Source organism: Taudactylus pleione, unplaced genomic scaffold (genome assembly GCF_031769625.1).
Source record: "Taudactylus pleione unplaced genomic scaffold, aTauple2 ptg000040l, whole genome shotgun sequence".
NCBI classification, from domain to species: domain Eukaryota; kingdom Metazoa; phylum Chordata; class Amphibia; order Anura; family Myobatrachidae; genus Taudactylus; species Taudactylus pleione.
The window spans coordinates 18,812,581-18,824,599 of NW_028284442.1; the positions used below are offsets into that span (position 1 = coordinate 18,812,581).

The 12,019-nt window shown below is 38.3% G+C and overlaps 1 protein-coding gene across 1 annotated transcript in view; it reads left to right on the top strand.

The window, feature by feature from the left end:
* Positions 1-12,019, top strand: part of PLXNC1 (plexin C1) — a 171,610-nt gene that overhangs the window by 119,165 nt on the left and 40,426 nt on the right. The window contains exons 18-23 of the mRNA XM_088454572.1: positions 1,385-1,429; positions 2,900-3,033; positions 4,878-5,076; positions 7,561-7,707; positions 9,497-9,677; positions 10,480-10,583. Coding sequence (XP_088310698.1) covers positions 1,385-1,429; positions 2,900-3,033; positions 4,878-5,076; positions 7,561-7,707; positions 9,497-9,677; positions 10,480-10,583 — 810 coding nt within the window. The remainder of the gene's footprint in view (positions 1-1,384; positions 1,430-2,899; positions 3,034-4,877; positions 5,077-7,560; positions 7,708-9,496; positions 9,678-10,479; positions 10,584-12,019) is intronic.

The window sequence follows — 12,019 nt, forward strand, 5'->3', positions numbered from 1 at the left end:
GGAAATATAAATAAACATTGGCCCCCAACAGGAAAAAAAAATACAAATTTTCCCCTACAGGAAAAAAAATAAAAACACATTGTCCCCAACAGAAAAAAAAAAAAGAACATTATCCATACAGGAAAAAAATAATACGCATTGGCCCCCACAGGACAAAAAAAAACAAACACATTATCCCCCAGAGAAAAAAAAAATACACATTGTCCTGCACAGAAAAAAATAATACACATTGGGCCCCACAGGAAGAAAATACACATTGGCACAAACAGGAGAAAAACAAACACATTGATCCCCACAGAAAAAAACTAAAGCACATATTTCTTGCCCCAGCCCCCCCACAGAAGACTTACCTGACCTGTAAGAGAGAGGAACTCCTAGTTATTCCCTGGCCTGCCCTCAGCCACGGCACCAGCGGCGGCTGCAGCTTTGCAGACTTCAGAGCACTGTGTGGGTGGAACGGTGGGTGGCTGTGTGACCTATGATGTTACGCCACTACGTAGCTCATGACCTGGATGAGCCCAGTGTTGCCCAGGCCCAAAGTTAAGACTGGTGATGTGGCTGGTCCTGCAGATGCCACTAGCTCCACCAGTCTAGAACAGTTAAGGGTCCCAGTGACGGCTGCACCGTGCCCCCTATTGGGTGGTGTTTTCGTGTGGCCGCACCGCTGGAACAGCCCTTGAGACAGCCCTGATCTCCTTTTGTCATATGAGTGGGTTTCTCATGTTCTGAAAGCAATAATCTAATGTCATAGAAGCTCATCACTAGTCATTCTCATGGGTTACTTATAACAGTATATTTCAATACCAAAATATCAGACTGAGAATGAGGATATATTTTGAAACTGGTTTAAATGCAATTGCAAACTATCAAAACTTTGATCACATTTTTTAATGATTATGCTTCTAATACCGATATCAACAGGACATTTATGGATAGATTTACTAAAGCTTCTAAAACAGACAAGTGGTGATGTTGACCAATTTAACCAATCAGCTTCTGCCTATCATTTTCTAGGATGCAAATGAGAGATGATTGCTAACATCTCATTGGTTGCTATGGGCAATACCTTCACTTTTCATTTTTAGAATCTTTAGTAAATCTACCCTTTATTTTTTTCCAATAATGATAAGGTGCCAGTCAATCAGCTCCAACTGTCATTTTTCAAGCATAGCCTGTGAGATGACAGTTGGGAGCTGATTGGCTGGCACCTTATCACTTTTCACTCTGTCTCCTAACACTGCTTAGTAAATAGACCCCTGAGTGTTTTAAAAAAGGATTTTTTTATTTTTATTTGCTCTTATTACTACAGAAAAAATATGTATGCATTATGTTAATGTCAGTTAATGTTTTGTGTAATAATTGTCCTATAAATGTTTTCTTATAGTCTGATGGAAGCAGACAAGATTTATGTGAAAAACTATGTGAAAATGTAAGTATAGCCCCTTGCAGTACTTTATTTGCTGATAGAAAATGATAGGCAGCCTCCAACCCCTTTCCCTTCCCCTTCAATACTGCACAGTATTAAAGTGGCATTCAACAGTGGGATATACCTACCAACTGCACACGAATCAGGACTAGTCAGAATCAGTGTATCCTCTGCACTCACCTATTATGCTCATAACTGGACTCCATTTAAAATCAGGTGATGTTAGTTCCACATATATGTTTAAGCTGGACAACTTTCCTTCTGGTCAGTCCAACACTGCCCCTTAGAGAACATGACAATACTCTGCTTTATACCATAGTAGGGGCCTGATTCAGAGGTGAACGAAGCGTTGATGTCAGACGCAAGCTGCCAATGTTTTTAGTCTGCACTTGTGTCCGAGTCGCATTGCGCATGCACCCCAATGGTTGCCACCGAAAGCCACTGAATGAATTTGGATGCAAAGAGAGGCAATATCAGAGGGCATTAGTGGTAACATTGGGGTGGCTAGCCAGACGCAGACGTGTTGCGCTCAAAGGAGCCATTATATATATATATATATATATATATATATAGAACAATGGTAGTCCGGCACTCTGACTGAAAAAGGCAACTAGCCCAGGTTCCTCTCCAGAGTAAAACTCATAGATACAACACAGCAAAACGGACGGAACTCCGGGACAAATAGGATAAAAAATACAGCATACTGCACTTGTAATAGTCACCGTTTCAGAGCTCGGCGGCTCTTTTATCAAGACAATATCGATATTGTCTTGATAAAAGAGCTGCCGAGCTCTGAAACGGTGACTATTACAAGTGCAGTATGCTGTATTTTTTATGCTATTTGTCCCGGAGTTCCGTCCGTTTTGCTGTGTTGTGCATATATATATATATATATATATATACGCACCCGTTAATATGCTTTGAGTTTTTTAGGCTACCCCATGATGCTGTGGTGCACCCCCTAGCATTGCACTGTAGTTTGAATGCATCCTAATGGTGTGGAATGCATATTTGAATAAGGGGTTGTGGCTAGCCATCCATGTCTGATGTGCAGGATGGCTATAGCTTATTTATTATGCTGTTGGAATATGGCTGTTAAAGGCATTTTATATTGAGCCAGGAGCTTACTGCTATATCTTTCAACTGGGTGGTGATGTAGAATTCTTTCTCTTTTTTTTGTGTTATGGATTAACATTGTGGTGAAATCTTATGGTTCTTTTTCCATACAAATGAAAAAAAAAATGTCTTCTATTTTTGTGAATGGGAGTGCCCTCCTTACTGTGGAATTTTATATATATATATATATATATATATATATATATATATAATCAACTATGCTGCTGTGAGTTTCTGTTCATAATTCGGAGTGTTGCCATGTCTCTGTACCTATCCCTCTCTCACTCTCTCTTACTCACCTATTGTAAGACTCTCCACATGCCGAGTATAAAAGAAAATGTATTATTATTTTTAAAGCCATTCCAAGCTCGAAAGACAAAAGAAGAGGAGGAAATTGTAATTAGTCTGAGGACCATATTTGAGAACCAAGGGTTTCTGGTCTTATTGATTCACACGTTGGAGAAGCAGAGTGATTTCACTGTCAAAGACAGGTGACCTTTTTTTCATAAACAATTATTGAGAATTTACATTGCTAGGCTCATTACTTACATTTAAGTGCTAAATTTGCATTGCTTATTGTTAAATTTGCTTGCTGTACGTTGCCTATAGTAACTGCACCAGGCAGATAAAATCCAATTGCTGTAGTAAATGCAATTATAGTAAAGGCCAGATTATTTTAAATTGCTCATTTTGCATGCAGATTGAGCATGAGGTTTATAAAGAGGGACAAAATGTGCTGGATCTGTTTGCTTGTTCATAATAGATGAATTTGGCAGATATCTCAGGTTGTTTGCAAAATAAATCAAGGAAAAGGATTGACCTAGACAACAGGTTCTCAAACTCGGTACTCAGGACCCCAAACAGTGCATGTTTTTCAGGTTTCCTCACAGAATCACAAGTGAAATATTTAGCTTCACCTGTGGATTAATTAAAATGTGTCAGCGAGTAATGAATACACCTGTGCACCTGCTAAGTGACCTGGAAAACGTGACCTGTTTGGGGTCCTGATGACCACGTTTGTGATCCACAGACCTAGACCAGTGCATCTCAAACTCGGTCCTCAGAACCCCACACAGGACACGTTTTCCAGGTCACCCAGCAGGTGCACAGGTGTAGTCATTACTTACTGACACATTTTAAAAGATCCACAGGTGGAGCTAATTATTTCACTTGTGATTCAGTGAAGAGACCTGGAAAACATGCACTGTTTGAGGTCCTGAGGATCGAGTTTGAGAACCTGTGACCTAGACCAAAGGTTCCTAAACTTGGTCCTCAAGACACCCTAACAGTCCAGGTTTTAAGGATATCCATGCTTGACCACAGGTAACTTAATTAGTACCTCAATCAATTTGATTTAACCACTTCTGCTCAACCATGGATATCTTTAATGAACTGTTGGGGTGTCTTGAGAACTGCTATTGTGGGCCTCTGACTACTGTAGATGAAGGAGTCAGGTCAGCAGCATGTGCTGCAAATGTTTCGCTAGGTTACACTTTTCAGAAAGAGATTTGTTCCTGTAATTCAGATATTCAAGACAACTCTCATACATCAATTTGTATCTATTTACACATTAGAAAGCCCCTTTCTTTTCCAGCAAAATGCATTTTTATGTATTGTGTCTGCGTAACAAAACGCTGCATGCATGCCGACCAAGTTGTATTTAGCACTTGCTGGAAAGGGGCAGAGACTGGGGTGAGAGAGGCATTGTAGATGCAGTCAAAATACATTTAGGGAGTGTACGCATGTATTTCATGTTGAGTATCAAAAAGGAACATATGGAAATGGACCCTGTAAAAATCAATCATGTCAATCAGTATTGTTTTTGCTGGTGCCTCTTCTAGGCTCCTAAGTCCATTGGAAATATTTTTTTGTGTGTCCTAAAAATGTCCAGGTGGAATATAAATGATAAAAATCGTAAAATGACGATGAGACTACATACAAAGTTGCAACGCTACGTAATTAACCTCGATTGGCCAAAATATGAAGAGCCAATCAGAGCAGTTTTCCCACACTCCAGCTAATCAGCCACAAGCCGCTGTTATTTTTCTGATCACACGCTGATTCCATCATTCATTTGCATCATTCTTGTATTATGATTGTTATATTTATTCCAATTTGACTACTTTAGGAACAAGTAATAACAAAAGAAGATTTGAGCACTCATCAATAAATCAATGAAAAATCTGAAAGGACAAGATCGAATATATACTGTATTAAACAAATCTAAACATCTAGTTCACTGAAACGTATTTGCTATTCCTTTTCATGAAATTCACCAGAAAAAAATCAATACTTTTCTATGAACAGTGCTTGATTCATTGTAATTGTTTTCTAGGTGTCTGTTTGCATCTTTCCTGACCATTAACTTTCAGAGTAATCTTATCTACCTCACTGGGCTGCTAGAAATTTTGATTAAAGATCTAATGGAGCAATCAAGCAACAAACACCCAAAGCTGATGCTGAGACGGACAGAATCCGTTGTGGAAAAGTTACTGACCAATTGGATGTCTACTTGCCTGTATGGCTTCCTGAGGGTAGGAACCATATTTATCCATGCGATGTGGTCTCCATAGATTTGTGCTATACACTCTCTCCTTCTTTTGGATTTAAATAACAATATTTTTCCTTATGTGCTTATTGTGTAGATTTTGCTTGTGTTACCACAATTATAATAATAGTATATAACATTGCAAGAAGAGAATTGCACATATTGTAGGATTACCTGAATGTTGATTTTATTTGTTCTTATAGAGATAAGTAGTAAATTTAAGGAGCTAAGGGGTCTATGTACTAATATTCTCAGACCAGCTGCAATTATTATATATCCATATCGGCGATGATATTTAAATTTTTAATGAATATAATATTCCGGCTATGTACAAAGGGGGACTTGCAGGGACAACGGTTGCGGTAACTGCTGTCCCTGCGATCCCCGGCGTATTGTACAAGTCTTTCACAGAAGTGAAATACTTCTCCGAAGGAAGCTGACACTGCGCATGTGCACAGTGTCCGCTTCAGGAGCCGGCTGAGGGCTGCACTTGGAGCCTTCATAGGCTTTCAGTAGTTTATACCACCTGAAGATGGTGTACAATACCCGGACCAAACACCGGAAAGCTTTGCTTTAGTACATGGGGGTCTGATCGTAGTCCCCAACGCTAATTAGCACTTTGCGGAGATTTCTCTGAAATCTCCTGCATCGTGCTTTTAGTACATAACTAGAATACATAAAATGATTCAGAAACAGCAGTTTCTGCATAATTTTATGTAAAAAAAAAAAAAAAAAGAAGCTTGATACACGGGCCCCTAAATTCCTATTTGTAGTTATAAGCATAAAGGAAAATGCACAATATATGAATATGTTATCTTAGGAGGAAGTAGGAGTAAGCAATGTTCAACCATGATTGGTAAATAAATGACCAGCAAACTATTAGGACAGAGTGGAATTTCCAAAGAAGACTAATGAGGTTATGGGTGGTTCAACTTTACAAGACTAATATATTCAGTAAAAAAGAAATACACCAGGTCCTAAAAGTTGTATCTACTTCATAGTTTCAACATAGGTAAGCTGTGTATTAATGGAAGGTTAAGATTATTTTAAGATTTCTGACTGTGTATAATGACTAAATAAGTTGGGTTTTCTATTTACTTCGAGTAGATGACAATCTGGAACATGTAGTTTCACAAAAGTGAAATACATACACACCAACTGTTAAAGTCTTTTTTTTTTGCACAATCTAATTTTACTTAACTACAGAAAATGACACAATGCACCATAAGTACAACAGTAACCATAATGAGTAACAAGCAAAATAAGGAAAAGCTTAAAGAGGTGGAGGGGAGACAGTTAGGACCAGCAGGTCCTTTCTTATGTGGCTGTTTGAATTAAAACAAACATTCACCAAAAGTCTTCATTCACCTCTATATTAGACCTCTAAGTTCATATGGAATCCTCTTTTGTGGGTCTTGGAGCAGTCCATTTAAAATATCAATAAAGACGAAACATAAGATGATGACTTACTCCATGCAAAGCTGCAACTTAATTAACCTCTATTTGGCAATACATTAACAACAAATTAGAGCAGTAACTACTTCAGGCTGTAATTGCCAGCAAAGTATTTGCAACAAAGTATTAAAAAGTGAAAGTTAGATTTAGGATTGTTTAGTTTGTCCCATTACTTTTGGCCCCTTAAGAAGTGGGAGGCACATATAGAAACCGTTGTAATTCCTACACCGTTCACCTGATTTGGATGTAATTACCCTCAAATTAAATCTGAAAGTCTGCAGTTAAAGCACATCTTGTTTGTTTCATTTCAAAGCCATTGTGGTGGTGAATAGAGGCCAAAATATGAAAATTCTGTCAATGTCCCAATATTTATGCACCTGACTGTATGTATCAAAGCTTGATGTGAGATAAAATTGTGAGATATATATCACCAGCCAATCAGCTTCTAACTTACATTTTGCAGGATGTGTTTAACAAATGATAGTTTGGAGCTGATTGGTTGGTGATATATATTTCACAATTTTATCTCACATAAAACTTTGATACATATGCCCCTTAGTACTGATTCTGACACCAGAAACGGCAATTGTTTTTATACTAGCCTTTAGCCATAAGTAACACCCTTCCTAAGATCTGGAGATGTGGCTATGTGTGAATCGACTGTATCTCTAGAAACAATTGCTATAGTGATTTGTTTTACCCCTTAATCTATTTAAGATTGCACCTTCCTAATCTATGTCTCCAGTTAAGAAGTTGTTAGTGCAAGTTATACTTAATTCTTAATTTGGTGACATTTTACTTTGATTTTGCACTGCAGATTAGTGCATTTTTGTATGCCATTGTTAGATTTACATCCAACTGTACACCAGGCCCTGGGCGTGTTGGACCATAAAAATAATTAATAGTTGTGTAAGTGGTCATTACTGGTTATTGTTCTTTCCAAAAAAATAGTCGTATTACTTGTATTTAGACAGATAAATCCTTGCCTACTATTAATTACTTGATTACTGCCTAGGAATCCGTGGGGGAACATCTGTATGGTCTGGTTCATACATTAAACCAGAGGATACACAAAGGTCCAATAGATGCAGTAACCTGCAAAGCTCTTTATACTTTGAATGAGGACTGTCTGCTTTGGCAAATTACAGAGTTTAGTAATGTGGTAAGTACTTTTTTTTACCAACACCTCCTTGTAAGACTTGTTGCATTTATTGATATGTATATATACACTGTTCATTTATTAGAGCAGAGGTTCTCAAACTCATGGCCTGATTCAGACCCGCTCGCGAGCGCTCGCAAGCAGGTCGATGGTGGCCCAGTGTGCATGCTCATGACGGATCCGGCTCCGTCGTGCGCATGCGCGAGACCCGGATAGCGAAGGGCAAACCGTCGCTCCGGGTCTCGTACCAAAGCGGGCGTGCTGTCGATGTTGAGTTGAGTGACAGCACGCCCCCTTTGGTGGGCGTGCCAGGGGCGTGGCTGCCCAGACGGAGGCGCTCCCATGGGAATGCCTACCGTCTGGGGCCGGCCCCACTGACATCACAAGTGATGTCAGTGGGAGTGCTTTCGGCTCTGTTTGAGCCGAAAGCACTCCAGGTCTTGCGGCAACGAGACCCTACCACAAAGGTCTCGTCGCAAGCCCGATGGTCGCGATGGTCTTGACCATAGCGACCATCTTCCTGGCCGCTCGCTATAGTTGTGGGTGGTCACCCACAGCTATACGAGCGGCCAGGAGGCTGCTCTAAAAATCAAGAAGGACAGCCCTGATTCAGAGTGAACGCTCTGTCAGAGCGTCCGGCTCTGAATTAGGGCCTCAGTCCTCAGGACCCCACACAAGTTTTTCAGGGCACCTAGCAGGTGCACAGGTATATTCATTACTCACTAGCACATTTTACAAATTGTACTGGCGGAGCTAATTATTTCACATGTAATTCTGTGAGGAGACCTGGAAAACATGCACTGTTTGGGGTCCTGAGGAGCGAGTTTGAGAACTTGGGTATTAGAGGATCAGTTACCTGGTAAAGCAGGAACAGTGATCTTGTAGACTATACTGCATGAACTATCAGTATTATTTTTTTATATATATATATATATATATATAGTGTGTGTGTATATATATATATATATATTTATATGCAACACAGCAGGCGGCACTTGGAGGCTTGTAGAAAAAGTACAACGTTTTAATGGGTCATCGACGTTTCAGGGCAACACTCCCCTTACTCAAGGTGCAAAAAACAGTGTTGCCTATATTGTGAAGACACGTTCTTCTCTCTTGGTTGGTATATATATATATATATATATTTATTATGATATATAGATAGATATGAGTGGCACCGCCCTGTTATATAATAGCACTGATGTGAGTGGCACCACCCTGTTATATAATAGCACTGATGTGAGCGGCACCACCCTGTAATATAATAGCACTGATGAGAGTGGCACCACCCTGTTATATAATAGCACTGATGTGAGCGGCACCACCCTGTTATATAATAGCACTGATGTGAGTGGCACCACCCTGTTATATAATAGCACTGATGTGAGTGGCACCACCCTGTTATATAATAGCACTGATGTGAGCGGCACCACCCTGTTATATAATAGCATTGATGTGAGTGCTGACAAATGATCTACACACAATACAGAGCTCCAATAAAATAGTGTATTCCACTAAGTATCCAATGCCAGACATATAATGATCACATGCAGTAAGTATATTACTGTTTTTGTTATGATATAACAACATTAGTTGTTACAAAACATTTACTTACTTTAATGGTTCTGGTTTTTTTTTTTCTAACTAAAGTTAAAAAAACAGGAAATTTGCCTGTTTCAGAAATGAAAATAAAAGGCAATTATCTTATTTATTTATGATGCAGATACATCTACTGTATAAACTTAGCCTTGCTGTTCATTTGATTTAATAATTTGGTTATTGCGTATTTTAGGAGATTAGTGTGCATTTTCCAACAACATCAGAACACGAGAGTGAGGAGGACGTCAGTCAGTGTGTAAATGTCACTGTTTTGGACTGTGATACTATTGGACAAGTCAAGGAGAAAATTCTTCAGACGTTCCTATCTGTAAAAGGATATGCTTTTGGACTTCCCCTTTGCGATATTGGACTAGGTAACCCTCTTCATATCTTTGCTCATTGGCTAGATCTTACTATAAAAGTAATAGTAATGTATGTGTAGCACACCCCTCTAAAGCACAAGCCTAAATATATATGGCACCAATTTGTCAGTGGGTCCCATTCACCCTTGAGAAGTGCATCAACTTTGTATTATATAATTAATATATTACATAATATGATTATTATATAATGCATGATGTTGGTGTGTAACAACGGTTGCATAAAGCCGGCATTAATAAGCTGTTTACAGCCAGATGGAAGATTCTAGTGCTTTGCAAAACACATCTAAACTAAGCTTTTCTCCTTGGAGCAATTATCATCTATGAGAGTAAATTACAACCAATCAGAGCATAGAGGCTATCCTTGATCTCACTGGCCCTTTAATGCATCTAAAATTTGCATAGCAAACTGAAAACAATTGTAACAGCTGCAATTATATTGCATAGAGCAGCCCATAAGGCACCTTCCCGACTTTATTCTGATGGACCAGATACATTATACTTTTTTTTAAGCATTAGTAGTTTTGGCCAATATAATAGTAGCCGCAATGAAAGAGCTTGGTACAATATCTTTTTTGGCATATTACTCCAAACCTCATAAACACAAGCCCAGATAATGTATTCTAATGGGTAAAATCTATAATAGTATTTATTTTATCTACTTGATCTGTAAATTATTCTGTTTATTTCATTTAAAAATAAACCATAAAATTGGTTGTGACATTGCTCACGCTAAATTTTCAAATTGCATGTTGATCATATATTTATATATCTATATATTTTTCTACACTATAAGAACTTCATCATGGTCAGACACATAAGGAACTGTCAGACATAGATGATTCTACTATCCTACTGGAGAATGGTTTGAGAAGATTAAACACCATAAAACATTACAAGGTAATGGATTAGGAAATATTTTTGTGTTTCTAATACCTCTTTCGTCAGCAAAAGGGGAACATGCACATTGTAATGGTGGTCATTAAGTTTTAGTAGCTTTCAGAACAAGGTTGGTAGTAGTCATTAGTATGCAAGGTGTTAAGAGTACTGATTACTGGAATGCTCTCTGCATTATATAGATGTTGCTAGAATGTTTTTGTACTGTATGTTGTTTCTTAAGATGTTATCTGCACCATATAACAGTTGCAAAGATACTTTTTACATTCTACAGTATATCAGTCACTAGTATTTGGTCTCTCTGCATTGTATTACAGTCATTAGGATACCCTTTGCCTTGTATTTCTGTCACTACAATGTTTTTTCCACTGTATTTTGATAACTAGGATGCTCCCTTCATTGTATGTTGGTTACTTGAATGCTCTTTATATTGTACAGACTAAGGTCACTAGAATCTACCCTGCATTGTAAAGCAGTCACTAGTATGCTCTCTGTATTGTATAAAGGTCTCTAAAATAGTCTACATTTAATGCTGGTCAAATGGGGCTGTGTTGTATATGATTACAGCTCTTTGACTTAAAATATTTTTATATAATGCATGGGCTATATAAAACTATATTAGACAAATCAAGCCCATGCAGTTTCCAACATGTATATTTTTCCATGGTGGTGTGGTACCCCAAATAAATTTATTTATGTATGATGTTGTGATAATCCAGAGTGGCCGGTCTGACAGTGTCACAAGACACATCTGTAGTGCTCCTGAATGCTCCAATTAGGTCCGTTAGTAAATATCAGAAAAAGCTAATCGTTCACATATGCAATGCAGCAAAGTCACTGATAGTTAGAAATGTCAGGCTGCTCCCTTCATAGCAGCCCTCCGAGCCCATACCCATTTTGTGGCTACAATGGAATACATTTCATGTCTGCAAGTTTACTCCGTGGCTTCCCTCCACAAAGTGTGGTTCCAATTTCATTCTCTACCTCTTCCTGGTCTCTGCTAACCTCTTTCTTTTCTCCTCTTTTCTGTTTCCTTCTCTCTTTTCTTTGAGATGGTATTGTTTTAGCACTTTCCTTTAATTGCCTTTAGTAACCCCCCCTAACTTTTAGTTGCTTAATTTCTACCCTGGATTTGTTTTTAGGACAATATCTGATTTAGTTTGTTTTTATTATTTTCTTTCTTTTTCTTTCTTTTTGTTTTTCTTTTTATATTTCTCTCATCTGGGTAGCAATTTCTTATGTCTATGTACAGTATGTCATGCTTCCTGGTCATAGTACTGCATTTTCTCAAATGAAGGATTCTCTGATTTGTTTATATTTGTCTTTCTTTCAATAAAAATAAAAACAGTGTAGTTTCAAAGCAGCCTCTTGTAGCAAGTAGCAGGCTGCAAAGGGACACAATTGAAAGTAATACCCTCACACTTGCAGTTTATCACAGT